The following is a 15,970-nucleotide window of genomic DNA, read 5'->3' as shown; positions in this document are numbered from 1 at the left end:
CGTTTAATTTGATTACGTTTAAATTTGGTTAGACCATCGTTTAGATTTGGGGACGATTTTTTTTTTCTTCAAAATTTGGTACACAACTTTTTTTAATTCTTTTGGTACACGATCGTTTAAATTCCTCTAAGCGATAATTTATTTTTTTTAGACGATCGTTTACTTTTTTTACACGATCGTTTACATTTAGCTACTCCAATGTAAATAATTTTTTTACAAGATTCTTTATACACGATCTTTTATTTTTTTCTACACGATCGTTTACTTTTTTACACGATCGTTTACATTTGACTACTCCAATCTAAATGATATTTTTTAAGATTCTTTATAAACGATGTTTTATTTTTTTACACAATCGTTTACTTTTTTTTATATGATCCTTTACAATTGGCTACTCTCCAATCTAAATGATTTTTTTAAAAATTTTTTATACACGATCTTTTAGATTTTGCTATTTTTTTAATACGGTCGTTTAGATTTGGTTACCAAAATTTAAACGACTTAAAAAAAAAAGAAAATAAGAAAAACGATGGAAATAAATCACAGCGAAAAAAAAGAGAGAAATAAGAAATACGATGAAAACATTAAACGACGTAACAAAAGAATCAGAAAAGAATAAAGACAATGGAAAGAAATCGCAGTAGAAAAAAAAAGAGGAAAAGAAGAAATCGATGGAAAAAAAATCGCAGCACAAAAGAAAAAAGAAGAAAGACGATGAAAAAAATCACAACAAGAAGACGATGAAAGAAATCGCGAGGAAGAGAAAAAAAATGGAAGGACAAATCTGAAATATTTAAAAATTGACTGACTTTATGGATTTTGTTACACGAGTCGTAAATAATATTTATGAAAGTTTCCCTTTAGTTTATTTATATTTAAGTAAACTAAGGAGAAAATTTCCACGTGTAATCTTTCTAATTCTTTCTTTAGATAGAACATATAATAATTACATATTATACATATTATTAACATATCAACTATAAATTCACATGAAAGAAACATATTATTTCAAACATATTATTTGACTGTATTAATTACTACTTTCATTCAAGTAAATTATATATATAGATATATATTCTTAACTTTGGATTTTATAAAATTATCTTTTTTTAATACTATAATTTCAAGTGTTTATTTTTTTCTTTTACTTTTTTGTATGTCAAATATATATTGGAAGAATCAATGTACTAAGGACTTCGATTTCGAATAGATGTATACAAATAGTATCTATTGTATTGTATGGTAAATTAAAGAGTCACATCTTCAATTGTACTTATTTTTAAAATATATAAATTTTATTGTGCAAACTACAAATGGGAAAGTTTTCGATGTAATGAATAATAATTTCGTTATGTTGATATCAAATATAGAAATGTGGATAGAAATATATAAGAGATGGATTTAGTATTATGATTTTGAACCCAACTTTAAAACCCTAAACTCAAATAGTATTGCACTATTTCCAAGGAATTTATCCTTTGTTTCACTCTCTCATGTCCTTAGCCGGTGGATCCCATTACTGAAAACACAAAAGACATAGCCGTTGGAGAGGAGCGCTATTACCACCATCCCCCATTTTCAATCCTCTTCCCAAAAATATAAAAACAACCCTGAACCCTAGAGAATCACAATAAACTGTTTCAGAATCAAACCCAAAAAAACTAGCCGTTAAGCTCATCAAACAAGAGAGATAATCAAGGAAAGAGCCTCTGCTCCCTTATTGCATCCACCTGACATTTGTGTCTCTCTCTCTCTTTCAGGTATTCACGTGCTCTTCTTCTTCTTTCTTCACTGAAAAACCCCACTTCTTAGACCTCTCTACATAACCCTTCCTTCTTCCTCTGCTTCCGTTCTTCTTTTCCCTATGCTCTTTTCATCTTCTTTCACCCTTCTCTTTGCTCTTCTTTAGTTTTTCTATGGATAAAACTCAAACTCCATTTGATTTTAACTCTCTTTTTAGATACCCATTTGGGGATTTTGGGGTTTTCTTTACCCAGTGTCTTGATGTGTTCTGTTTTTCACTTAAGAAGAAGGAGAAATGGAAGATTCTGAGACAAAACCCTAATGGGTTTGTTTTGTTGCTTTTGTTGCTTAATTTGGTTCCTGTTTTGAGTCAGGATTGGGACGGTGTGGTTGTGACTCAAGCTGATTTTCAATCCCTTCAGGCATTTAAGCAAGAGCTTGATGATCCCAAAGGGTTTTTGAAGAGTTGGAATGATAGTGGATTTGGGGCTTGTTCTGGTGGTTGGGCTGGGATTAAATGTGCTAAGGGACAAGTTATTGTAATACAGCTTCCATGGAAGGGATTAGGGGGTAGAATCACTGAGAAGATTGGCCAACTTCAAGCACTTAGGAAGCTTAGTTTACATGATAACTCTATTGGTGGATCAATCCCTTCTTCATTGGGGCTTCTTCCAAATCTTAGAGGGGTTCAGTTGTTCAATAATCGACTTTCGGGTTCGATTCCGGCTTCATTGGGACTTTCTCCAGTACTTCAAACTCTTCACATTAGTAACAATTTGCTCACTGGAACAATACCACCTACTTTGGCCAACTCCACCAAGCTCTATTGGCTTAACTTGAGCTTGAACTCGCTTTCGGGTCCGATTCCAACTACTCTTGCTCGTTCAGTGTCCCTTACTTTCCTTGATCTTCAACATAACAATCTCTCAGGCAGCATTCCAGACTCTTGGGGTGGTGACGAGCAAAACCGTGTGTTTCAGCTCAAGTCTCTGACTCTTGATGGCAATCTGCTCTCAGGTACCATACCAACTTCTTTAAGCAAGTTAAGTGAGCTTCAAGTTATTTCCCTTAGCTACAATAGGTTAAATGGTGGCATTCCTGAAGAAATTAGTAGGCTTTCTCTGCTCAAAACATTGGATGTTTCTAATAATTTCCTTAATGGAAGTATGCCCCAAAGTTTTGATAGATTGAGAAACCTCTCTATACTCAACTTGAGTAGAAACAGATTCAATGGTCAAATTCCTGAAACTTTAGGGAACGTTTCAACACTTAAACAACTTGATTTATCTCAGAACAATCTAAGTGGAGAAATTCCAGCTTCCCTTGCTGATTTGCAAGGTCTTCAATCCTTAAATGTCTCATACAACAACCTTTCGGGTCCGGTCCCTCCAGCTCTCGCTGAAAAATTCAATGCAAGTTCCTTTGTTGGGAACATTCAGCTCTGTGGGTTCAGTGGTTCGATTTTGTGCCCGTCCCCAGCCCCTTCTCAAGAAGCTCCTGCTCCTCCACCGGAAAGTTCGACAATCCGACATAGGAAGTTAAGTACTAAAGATATAATCCTCATAGCAGCAGGAGCCCTCCTTCTTGTATTGGTTATAGTTTTCTTTATATTGCTCTGCTGCTTGATAAGGAAAAGGGCTGCTTCAAAAGGAAAGGATGGTGGTGAAGCTGGAGCAGGGGCTGCAAGGGCCGAGAAGGGAGTCCCCCCGACTAGCAGTGAAGTTGAAGCGGCTGGAGGTGGGGATGCTGGTGGGAAGCTCGTCCATTTCGACGGGCAAACGGTCTTCACAGCAGATGGTCTTTTGTGTGCAACAGCAGAAATAATGGGAAAGAGTACTTATGGGACTGTTTACAAGGCCACGTTGGAGGATGGAAATCAAGTTGCGGTGAAGAGATTGAGAGAGAAAATCACTAAAAGCCAAAAGGAATTTGAAGCAGAGGTCAACATACTTGGCAAGATCAGACATCCAAATCTATTAGCTTTAAGAGCTTATTACTTGGGACCCAAAGGAGAGAAGCTTCTCGTTTTTGATTATATGCCGAATGGAAGTCTCGCAACATTCCTGCACGGTAAGTAATTGCAAATTTCGTACCTTGTTTCACTTCTTAAGCTTATGTATTTACTGGCAAGCTTGTTTACTCAACTCTATTTGAAATCTACAGCTCGTGGACCGGACACGTCCATTGATTGGCCAACAAGGATGAAGATAGCTCAGGGTATGACGCGTGGCCTGTGTCACCTTCACACGCACGAGAACAGCATCCATGGAAACCTGACATCAAGCAACATTCTACTTGATGAGTACATAAACGCTAAGATTGCAGATTTTGGCTTGTCAAGGTTGATGACAGCAGCTGCAAGCTCAAATGTGATAGCAACAGCCGGGGCACTTGGGTACCGAGCACCAGAACTCTCAAAGCTGAAGAAAGCAAACACAAAAACCGATATTTACAGCCTTGGAGTCATCATATTGGAACTCTTGACTGGTAAGTCCCCCGGTGAAGCAATGAACGGAGTCGATTTACCTCAATGGGTTGCATCGATCGTCAAAGAGGAGTGGACTAATGAAGTTTTCGATTTGGAGCTGATGAGAGATGCATCTACCATTGGAGATGAGTTACTAAACACTCTGAAACTCGCTTTGCATTGTGTCGACCCTTCACCGTCAGCAAGACCGGAAGTTCAACAAGTTTTGCAACAACTGGAAGAGATTAGGCCAGAAACTGCTCCAAGTTCTGGGGATGATGGAATAGGAGGAGCCCCTTCAACAAGTGAGTGAAAAAAAGGGCTTTTCTAAACAAGGCAGTGTAGAATTTAAATGCGCGATTCTTTTAATTCTTTTAAGGGTGTGTTTGTCTTAGAATTTAATGTGGTTGGCCTCTCAAGCGAAAACAAACAGCTCGTATTTTGTTACAAGGCCAATTTTTTTCCCGACTTTGACAAGTAAAATGACTAGAACTCTAGTTATATTAGTTTTCCATATCTGCTGGGTATTAGATATATTAGCGTAATAAAAACAGTTCGCTTCCTTGTAAATTTGCAATCACATTTGAGAATAATTCTTCTACAGATCGTGTAAAATATGCAAGTAGATTTTATTGAATACAATAGATTTTAATGCGCTCCATGAAAGAGTTTACAAGAACAATGTACACCAATCAGCTCGCTAAGACTACAAGAAACTCCTCGTTAATGAAAAGGTGTGTTTTTGTATACATTTCTTGTAAACTAAAACAAAATTTTCAGCTGCGATCTTTCTGGTAATGTCTAGTTTCTTCTGCAAGATTCTCCCAAACATTTGCCATTTTCTCTGCATATCCCACCTGCCAAAATGAACTTCCATTAAGCTACTTAGAATCTGTAACACTGCGGACTGACGGGGAAGTATGTGGAAAGGTTGTCAAAATATAACCTGATTAAGGACAAAACCTCTCAACATTTGTGTAAAGTCTTCTTGCATCTCCCTATCGAGCCTCTCGAGCTCACTCCTATTGTTTTCCTGCACTCAAAACATACACATATTCGACACTTTAAAGACTTGAATTTAAAATGATCCACCTAATTTACATACATAATTCAATTAATTAAATGTCTTTCAAAGCCAATAGCCAGATGATTCAAGTAGTCTTTTCTATCCAAAGAATAAATGAGGTAATCTACCTTGATCCGGTCATACTCTCTTACTGCACGAGTCTTAGCATCTTCTGTAACACGCATTGTATCTTTCAACTCTTCAATTTTCCGCAGCCTGGACCTGTCTCCACCAAATATCTTGGATGAAGCAACCTCAAGCTTCTCAATCCTTGAATGCAAGGAAGATAGATCTGATGAAAGAGTCTGAACTGTTAGTAGAGCACTTGCTCGGTCAGAAAATGCACCATTGACAGCTAACATAACTCCAAGGTAATCGTGAAGCTTATCCTGCAATGGATGATTGGATACTCATAAGGACAAGATAATTGATGTGGCGAGTCTCCTTCAAGGACTTCATCAACTTAATAGTACTGATCAGTAGAGAGAGATTCAATTCCAGGACAAAGCAAGAGTTTGAACTTTCCGAGATGGAAAGCTTTACAGCAGCCATAAAAGTCATTTAAGTTTAAAGTAAGTTTCAGATGACTTTGTAATAAAATCATTTAATCAATTATTTTGTAACTATAATGACAAAACATTTCTTAATCCTTATAAGAGAGTTATCAAACACGCCTGAGTGAGATAATATAATCAAACTTGCAACATACTTATTCAAGAACTCACCAAATGCTTCACTGTTTGTGAGTTTAGTTCTCTATACAATCTGCTAGCTTTAACAGCAGCAGTGGCCAAATTCTTTATGTCAGCAGCTCGTACTCTTTGAGGCTCGACGATAGCTTCTTCAGTCTCAAATTTGGATAGCTTTACAAATGCTAATCCCAGTTCTCCCATTGTCTCTCCAATGTCTTGCTGAGCTTTCACAAGTGATTCAGCCTTCAAAACAATGGTAAAGACATGCAACATTACTAGAAAATATAAAGAAATGAACCCCACCAATTTCCATATCCAAAATTAAGGCCAATCAGCAATATATTTCAGACTTAAGAACAACTTAATACTCTACTTTTCTAACTATGGTTTAAAAGAGCTTCTAAAAAATGCTTACATTATTCCTAAATTCCTAATCCTAATGCCACGTTATCTAAAATTCCCTTAAAGATAAGTATGAAAATCTTTACAGCACAAGATTCACACCTGTTGAGAGACATCACTTAGTTGCTGTTCAATGTCCAGTAATTTCCCTTTCTTCTCCAAGAACTCCTTATCTTCTTCCACAACCATTGGCTTCGTCCCAACCCAATCGTTTGCCACTGATTGCTTCAACTCCTTGAAGATTCTCAACAAATCTCTACCCCCTTTTGCTGGTTTTGCCACCTCCTGCAAATCTACAGCCGCTGTTGGTTCCCCAAATAGCTGCCTCGGCAGCTTCACTGCTCCATCGAGCATCCTTGAAGCTACATCAGTGCTTCTTACTAACGGCAACGAGCCCTTTGCCTCCAGAAACATTCTCAACTCCTCGCTTTTCCGAATTACAGGATGCAATGCTAATTTTCTCAAATACTTCTCTAATGCAACCCTCCTCTGCTCCACAAACTCCTGCTTTTGCATCATTTGGCTCTCCACCACGTTCTTATCCGGCCTCATCGGAATGAAAAACCCACGGTACGACTCAAGTAATCGATCAGACAATGCTACAACATCCTTGAACCGTCTTCGAACACCGAATTCGGATCCAGGCCCTCCGTACTCAGGCAGATTAGTTCTTGTCGTAATCAGATAAGTGTAGTAACCACTTCCACCGGGAACCAACGAATTGTTTAGCTCATCCATTCTCTGTGGATCCGAAACCGAAATACTCAAGAACTCAGAACTCAAAGCGTTCGACGTAGAAGAGAAATCAGGGCTACCATCACGACCATTAGAGGATGAATCAAAAGACGTGAAAATCGCCTCAGCGTAAGAAGGTGGTTCCAGGAACGAATCAAAAGGCGAATCAGGGCTTTGACGGTCCGCATAAGATGGCGACGATGAAAGCAAGAGATCATAGTTAATCGTCACCGGCCGACTCAATTGACCGTTCCTACCGTGAGATTGCCCGTTGGGAGGATCATCAAGAACCAAACTCTCCATTTCTTCACGAGATGAGTGCAGGTCCGCCTCCTCCTCCTGATCTCCATGGCTCATCATATCAAATCGAACAAAGAAAGAAGAACAAAACACAAAACAAACAAAATCAGGAAAAAGAACGGCGAAATCAACAAAAGGACCTTCAAATTTCAATTGGAGACAAAATCGAAATCGAAGGATTAGTGGCGAAAACTGTGGTTTATGTGAAGAAATGGAAGAAGATGGGAAAATTTTTCGGGGAGAAGTGCTGAAGCCGCATAGGGAAGGAAGCAAACACGGCAGGCGAGGCAGTGAATCACCCGCGGGCAACAATAACATTACTAAGAACTCGAGAAATTCACTGAGTCGACTCAGTATATGGTTTACGAGTTGGCGAATAAAACTCGTTATTTTTATTTATTTTCTCAAATTTATATTTTAGTGAGTCAGTCAGTTGGTTTTTAATTTTTAACGAAAAAGACAATATATTGATATAAACATCTTTGCCTTATCCGTTTTTGTTTTTGTGAAAATAAATGTTGAATAAGAAAATAAAATAATAATCACAAATTTGGATGGATGCAAGAAAAAAATGAAACTATTTATAAACATGAAAAATGTACATACGGAGGGAATAAGAATTTTTTTTTTATAGGTTTTGCTATATTTTATAATAATTTTAATTCTTTTTCTATATTTAAAAATTTTACTAAAGCAATCTATATGATTTTTTTTTTGTCAAAAAAGTTTGATGGTCGAAGAAATGGATAAATATTTTAAAATTAATTATACTGATATGAGCTAACTATAGTAGTGTGAGCTAGTAACAAGATTAAGATGTTAAGATACTGGACGAAAATTTGTGTAAGTCATGAAGTTTTGAAAAAAAAATATTTTTATTAATTAAAGTTGTTTTTACTCTCACGTTAAGTTATGAGTATAGTTGGTAATTTCTTTTACTTCTATTAAACTTAATTGATAATAATTAATTTTTTTATATTTTATTTGTATTGACCCTGTAGATATCTATATATATATTTAATATCAATGTCAAACCTTTTATAGATATATCGATAGATATTTTCATTCTTGTAGCTACTGTGACGAAATGAAGTTAAAATCAAGATGAGTATATTCGTGATAGAGTCCGTTCATCACTTTAAATGTCGAGATGCTTATTACCAAAAATAAAATAAAGTAAGTTTCAACTTGACATAGGACAATCTAAACAAACTTTTTGTAGCAAGCCAATGAGCCAATGACATGTATCCTTGGGATGACAAATATCTTAGGATTAAAAGATGTTAGTATGTAGGTAAATTTAAGTGTATATAATAATTGCATAGATGATGAGTTAGGCCTAGAGATAATGGTAAAGTAAGCATTGCTCCATTTTTTATGCATACGAAAGAAGCTTTATACTCATTATCAAAGTATGCAATAACAATACAACATAATTTTTGTGTGCTCAACTATGTTTCAATAAGTTAATGTATCCAACTTAGATCTCTAATCAAAATAAGTTAATGTATCCAACTTACTCAGGTTTGTTCGTGAAGTTTGGATGGTATGGATGTAGAGTAGACAAACTTGAGTAACATTTTTTATGAAATTAGTTAATTAATGACATGAATTAAAAGTCTGGCTAGCTAAAATGATATAGCTCAACTGATATTATATTTGTATTATTAACTTTTGTTTAAATTTTATGTTATAAATCCCATATATCCAATAGTTTGTATTATTTATTTAAATAAGAAGTATTTTTGACAATCATATTGCAAAAATTTTACCAAATAAATTAAGATTCAAGGTTATATGATGTAACCTGAACAATACGTAGTAGATATACAGGTGATTCATGTTCAAGTTCTAACCTAAATATGGTCTTTGGTAAATGGATACAGTTGAGTGTCTTATTCTGGTAACACTATAGATACACTCACTTTGTAATTATTACTAAATTGTAAATGTTATAGACAATATGAGTCATATTGTTCATGTGGAGACATCAAATGAAAAAAATCATGTATTAAGAGTTTATACAAGACCAGGCTCGAAATGATTGGTTTCTCTAGATAACATTGTTACTTGATGAAACTAATGTTTCACTAGGAAGTTCAAGGTATGTTTTAACCTTAATCATGAGTAAGTTGTGAAATATTCTGTCTAAAAGAACATTTCTTTGATTTGTATGGGTGAGAGTGATCATGTTAGTCAACTCAATAAGCCTACCATTTTGGAGATTTTTCTAAATAAAGAGCTAGGAACACAAATACATAATATGGAATTCACTTCTTCAAATAGACGATTTGCTCTCATAATAACTGATTTGAGGTATTGAACAATAAGGTCTCAATCTCTCATTGGTTTGAGAGGTGTTAATTTATAATTAAACTATAAGTTGTTTGTTCATTAGAGGAACTGGTGATGCTTGAGAAGTTAGAAATAACTATAGGAATAAAACAGTAATTTAACCTAGTATAGTTATGAGCAACTCGTGAAGGGTCAACTCATTGTTGATTGGTTTTATTCATGGACACAAAAGTATATTTACAGTGCAAAGAGTGCAGCTACTGATCTTTAGTGTAGTGATCAGCAGTTAATAATGATTAATTTAATTAAAGATTTTAATTAATTAATCTCACATCATTGAAACTTCTAACATGTAGATCTATACTGTTGGGTTTGATACCCTAAATCTCACGGTCTTGTAGTTTGTAATTGTATATTATACAAACATTTTATTTATCTAATAAAATAAAGTGTTTTATTTTATTTGACATTTAGTTGCATTAACCCACAAAACCAATAAATTAATGTTCAAGGTTATCTTCTGTAACCTAAACATGTATGTCGAGACATGCAAGTGGATTATGTTTAAGTGATAACCTAAATGGTCTGTAATAGATGAATAAGGCTAGATACCTTATCCTGGTGACACTACGAAAATACAGCCTACTTTGTAGTTGTTACAATTGTTCTAAAGTGCTACAAATGATTTGATCCTAATAATTCATGTCAAGGCATTAGAGCGGGGGTATTATATACAAAGAGTTTGTATATAAGAACGGACTATGAAATGAATAGTCTCTCTTATTAACACCGTTATTAGTTGAGACTACATTTCACCAAGATGACCACAGGTGACTTGACCTGAATTTTGAGTGAGTTGTGAACTCTTGCCTATGAAGGCGGTTCTTTGATTTGCATGGGGTGAGAGTGACCTATATCACCGACTCAATATGTCTACCATTTTGGGGATTTGTCTAATTGAGGAGTTGGGAACATATCTACACAAGAAGGAATTCACTCATTCTCTATAGATAGAGTAAGTAGAGAAATTCCTCTCTTAAGGGTTGATTCCAGGACTTGAACAATGTGGCACCATACCCTCTCTTGACTCTAGAGGAATTCAGTTATAGTGAGACTATAATTAATGTTCATTAAAGGAATCAGTGGTACTTAAGAAGTTAGATGTAACTACAGGGGCAAAATGGTAATTTTTGGCCAAGTTGTAGTTACGAGCAATTTGTGAAGGATCATTGCACTGTTAATTGGTCATATCTAATGGATACAAAAATATATCTATAGTAAGAATGAATCAGTGGTACTTAAGGAGTTAGATGTAACTACAGGGGCAAAATGGTAATTTTTGGCCAAGTTGTAGTTACGAGCAATTTGTGAAGGGTCATTGCACTGTTAATTGGTCATATCTAATGGATACAAATATATCTATTAGTCTTTAGTGGATTTACCGATAGTTAATGAATAGAGATTAATTTAATTAGATTAATTTAATTAAATAGTTTAATTAATTAATCTCATATCATTGGAGCTTCAATCTGTAGGTCCATAAGGTCCCCTTGCTAGCTCAATAAGGATAATTGAGAATTAAATTTATTTTGGTTTAATTTGAACTGTTCAAATTGATTCAAGGGAATAAATTGTATATGATACAATTAATATAATGTATTTGATACATTATAATATAAAGTTTTGATGAGAGAAGTTAATATTTGAATATGATTCAAATAATAATAATAATATGAATAAGATTCATAAGTAAACTATAGGTTAAATTAATATGAATTTGATTCATATTAGCATCATAGATCATACGAGAGACCTAAACCATTGCTTATATTATATGTGATATAATATAAAGTTTATATTATATGAGATATAATATGAATTAAATTTATATTAATTTTATTTTTTAATAAAATAATTCCCGTGTAGAGAGAATGAGGGAGTTATTTTGATAACTTCCCTGCATCTTTCTTAAGATGGTTTAGATATATAGAATTTCTCTGCACTCTCTGCTCTCTGATCTCTCTGTTCCAAAAAGAAAAAGAATTCTCTCAAAACTTTTTCCTCACCAAATTACAAAAGCCCACAACTCTTTGTTGATTCTCACCTTGAGAATAACGAGGAAGACTTCGTGGTGTTTGGAGAATTCAAGAAGTTCATGGAGGTTCTACAAATATTAGTTTCTTTCCCTTTTCCTCCTTAGAAGCATGCTTAGGCAAAGTTTTTTTTTTTTTTTTGAATTTGTTGGTTTTACAAATTGAATTCTATTTGCACAACGTTCATGCGCTTTCGCTTTGAGAATTCCATTCCTTTATATAAGATCCCATTGTTAGCTAAGGGTAGTATATCTCATGATTAGGATAGTTCAAGTTATTTATGAGAATCTTATATTAATATGATTAATATAAAGTATTAAATATGTATTATGATACATTATAAGATATAGTTAACTATAAGTATGCTTCATAATCGGAACTATATGATAGGAGAAATATATTGGAATAAGATTTAAATATAAAACTACATAAAATTAATATGAATACATTATAGTGTAGAGATTTAGTTAATTAAATTAAAAATTAGAGATGGTTTGGGAAAGAAGTCACTAATTCCTTATATGTATGTCATTATAACTCATTATAATTAAGAAAGTTTTTGTTATAGAAAAATCTAGACGTCAATTTTTATTCTCTCATTTACTAAAAGAATTTCCCTTCATAGCATAATGAGAAGGAAGCCTTTGTTGGTGGTGCTTTTGTTAGATCAAGTTGGATTGAGGAGCAAGTAAAAGCCTCCATATCTCTTTTCTTTAATATAAAGCATGTTTATATATTGTTTACGTTTATCCTAGCATTAATTGCACTATTAGTTTCTTCGATTTGAGTGTTTCATTTAACGAATTTCATGTTGCATGATGGTCACACATTTTCACGAGAGTTCTGTTTCCTATAATTTCAAGGCCAGAGATCTGGTTTTTCCACCACTCACATTAATCCAATACCTATTGGGTATATATTTAATGTATGCCTTATTTTAATGTATTCGTTTATTTTTCTCACTTATGACATTTGTATATAATACAACTGGAGTTTTAGTCAAAGTTGGAGTATATTGTATTTTATGTTCTAAAACTCGTAGTTTGTAAATGTTTAATATATTATATTATTCAATATAGTTGTTATTGAGATATTCTTCAACAAATTGTTATTAGATATATGATTTGCACATTGTAACCATGAATTCAATAAGTTAAGGTTCCTTAACTATAGAGAGAATAATGAACTTTAAGTAGTGACATATAAGTGGATCAAGTTTGAGTTAATAGTCTAAATGGTCTATCGTATATAAATAATGTCGAACACTTTAATCTCGGATCGTTGGAGCGTATAGTTTAGTTCGTCTAAATGGCCTGGTTCAACTTGTTTAACCCATTTCAAGCCCATTTGTTGGCTTTGGTTTGGATCAAGTGGTTCCAAAGTCAGTTAAAGATGGTTTCGGGCGGTTGGAGCATTCTGAAGAGTTCATGATCGGTTTAAGTTGGTTCTTGAATTATTAATGTAAAATCTTAGGTCTTTAAGTTTAATTTAGAAACCAAAACCAGACCATTTTAGTGTGTTTGTTTTTATATGCATTCTGAATGTATGTATGAATGGTTTTAATCTTGTTTATGAATAATGTACGTGATGTAGAGTTAAAATCCTACCATAGGATTAATATGATCATGCATTAATATTAGGTTATATTAGTTATGATATATTTAATGTATGTTCTCATGATAATTAAGTATAATTTTTTATATTAATTCATGATACATATGTTTATATTATAGCTATATACAAACATGTTATAGGTTAGCTGTCTAAGTTATAAAGTTATAAAATCAATTAGACATCTATAACAAATATAAAATGCATGATTACTTAGGCTTAATGTGTTTAACCCCTTTCGTAGGGACTAGGTCAATATCTTGTATAACCATAATCGCAAGAAGCTCACCTGATTAGATCTTGCCTAAGGTCGAAGTTACTTAAGTTGACAGTTTACGGAACACTTGCTACTTGGAAGTCGGGGTCAATTCTTGAGCTTAGTCAACCTAGTTTTATGAGCATGTGTGATAGATGTGAGGTTATAAAATGGGTTTATACCAAGATATCGTCAATTAAAATCCAAATATAAAAGTGATGTTTTTTCAAGAATAATAAAAAATTACAAACTTTTTACACTCTTATGGCAAAAAATCACTAAAGAACAAAAACTCATTATACTTGATTTTTTCATAAAGTATAAATAGTTTATCCATTTTGTCATTTTTTACAATTCTCTATGAAAATTTTACTTGGATAAAACGCCTAGACTTAGGTTATGTTTCATTAGTCGAAGTATATGCCTATGTAAAAGTATACCCTAAAACTGTCTAGAACACTTCAACTAGATAAAAGTAATGTACTTTTAGCTCTTGTTTCCCTAAAAGTTCACCTATGAGATTCATTTGTGACTTTGTGTTACCTAGGAGTAGCCTCCCTCCGGAGAGTGTATAAATGAGTCAATAACAAGGTGAATAAGAAAAGTTGTTCATAGTAAATAGGTGGAAGATATGGGTCAATATGTTATACAGTCTCTTCTATTAGGTTGCACTGTGAAACTCTTTTAACGTGCCTACATGTCTTACCTTGGAGCTACCTTAGCAATTAGAGGGTTGTATTATAGGATTCAAAACATCACAAACTCAAAAACTGGATAAAGGTTCTTAAGTTGGTTTTCAAAGGTATGGACATGTGACTCATATTTTCCTTGCTCGAAATGCATCTCAGACTGTTAGGGATGCATATGACCGCTGGACGAAGGCCAATGACAAGGCCTGCATCTACATCTTGGCAGTATGTATGACATACTGAGTAAGAAGCATGAGTCCATGGTCACTGCACATCAGATTATGGAATCCCTCCAAGTGATGTTTAGGCAACCGTCCATTTAGATCCAGCATGAGGCCATTAAATACGTTTACAATGTTCATATGAAGGATGGCCAATTTGTTAGAGAACATGTTCTCGCATAATAGTCCACTTCAATGTGGTAAAAATGAACGGGGCGGTCATTGACGAGTAGAGTCAGGTGTTCTTTATCTTGGAATCTCTTCTAAAGAGCTTCCTTCAATTTTGCAATAATGAACAAGATAGAGTACAATATGGCTACTATCACTCTCTGCCTAAAAAGTAACGTTATACGACCTCGTGGAGACGTGACTGCCTAGACACTTAACGCAAATCTCCCCACGAGATATCACGCTGAAAGCCTAAGCGGAATAAACCCAAACATCAATCTTAATGCGAGATGAGAACTTATTTTAAAACAATGAATACTTCTTTGATATTTAATAAAGGATCACATTTGATAGGTACAAAAGAGTTTTCATAAGTAAAGTCTCAAAACAACAACTCGTTGTACTTGCCTAACTCTACATGTTATGCGAGCTGAGAGTGATTACTACCAAGATGATGCGACTTATGTATGGTATGATAGACGATCAAGACCGTAAGTCAAACACTAGACATCCTTTGCTACCTAGGAGGGGGAAATAAAACAAAACATTTGAAGGATTAGACCAAAAGAGTCTATTGAGTGAGATTTTTCATCAACACATTTGATTAACATGCATTGTAAGTTTTTTTCATAATACTCATACGATTTAAGTAAACATATTTTTCAATAGAAATAAGAGTTCAAATAAAACAACATGTTTCAATGTGTTAGGTGCATGTGGTTTATACTTATGAATTTCTTAGACCAATATTTATCATTCATATAGAAAATATTTCCTCGTAATCATTCATTGTAAATCATATCACATAAAAAAGCATTTCGCATAATGCACTTTACAATTCATAACATCAAATCATTCCATGTTGAATTTCATCTTTTGTACCTTCCTCAACTCAAGCGTTTACCACACTCTTTTAGAAATTTCATCATATTCATGGTTGTGGTCATGCAGAGTATTCTTAACACAACAACAATTATTTTCATCAATTCCATTACGTATAACGCATTTTTCAATGTCAGACATACAACAAGCAAAGGGGTCTTATACCAGAACACAAAGCAGGTATAAGGCACCCTATTCTAGAACACAAAAGTAAGTGTGAGGAATCTCATGTAGAGGGTACTAAAATCATTTCACTGCAATCATTCAATTTCATTTTCAAATCCAATTCATTTGTAAGTCAAATCCACTTTTAAAAAACTAAATAGAAAGCAATAAACTCAAGAATTTAC

The 15,970-nt window shown here is 34.0% G+C and overlaps 2 protein-coding genes across 2 annotated transcripts; one reads left to right on the top strand and one right to left on the bottom strand.

Annotated features, from left to right (window-relative positions):
• The first annotated feature begins 1,417 nt into the window (after positions 1-1,417).
• Positions 1,418-4,790, top strand: LOC103496705 (probable leucine-rich repeat receptor-like protein kinase IMK3). Its single transcript, XM_008458670.3, has 2 exons — positions 1,418-3,813; positions 3,907-4,790. Exons 1-2 carry the CDS (start codon positions 1,917-1,919, stop codon positions 4,521-4,523), a joined length of 2,514 nt encoding a protein of 837 aa, XP_008456892.2. The 5' UTR covers positions 1,418-1,916; the 3' UTR covers positions 4,524-4,790.
• Positions 4,791-4,818: 28 nt separating this feature from the next.
• LOC103496704 (sorting nexin 2B-like) lies at positions 4,819-7,828 on the bottom strand. The gene is made up of 5 exons (XM_008458669.3): positions 6,473-7,828; positions 6,002-6,211; positions 5,405-5,665; positions 5,157-5,243; positions 4,819-5,067 (listed from the first exon to the last, which is right to left on the bottom strand). The coding sequence occupies exons 1-5, from the start codon at positions 7,721-7,723 to the stop codon at positions 4,987-4,989; spliced, it is 1,890 nt and encodes a 629-aa protein (XP_008456891.2). The 5' UTR covers positions 7,724-7,828; the 3' UTR covers positions 4,819-4,986.
• Positions 7,829-15,970: the final 8,142 nt, after the last annotated feature.

The sequence above is a fragment of the Cucumis melo genome, chromosome 10 (assembly GCF_025177605.1).
Source record: "Cucumis melo cultivar AY chromosome 10, USDA_Cmelo_AY_1.0, whole genome shotgun sequence".
NCBI lineage: Eukaryota > Viridiplantae > Streptophyta > Magnoliopsida > Cucurbitales > Cucurbitaceae > Cucumis > Cucumis melo.
This window is presented reverse-complemented; position numbering and strand designations above follow the sequence as displayed.

Bases quoted from the DNA above. Each gene is read 5' to 3' on its own strand.
- LOC103496705 (XM_008458670.3), top strand. From the start codon at position 1,917: ATGGATAAAACTCAAACTCCATTTGATTTTAACTCTCTTTTTAGATAC. The intron at 3,814-3,906 runs GTAAGTAATTGC...TGAAATCTACAG, and splicing joins TCTCGCAACATTCCTGCACG to CTCGTGGACCGGACACGTCC.
- LOC103496704 (XM_008458669.3), bottom strand. From the start codon at position 7,723: ATGTTATTGTTGCCCGCGGGTGATTCACTGCCTCGCCTGCCGTGTTTG. The intron at 5,244-5,404 runs GTAGATTACCTC...TTTTGAGTGCAG, and splicing joins GAGAGTATGACCGGATCAAG to GAAAACAATAGGAGTGAGCT. The intron at 5,068-5,156 runs GTTATATTTTGA...TCATTTTGGCAG, and splicing joins GAGGTTTTGTCCTTAATCAG to GTGGGATATGCAGAGAAAAT.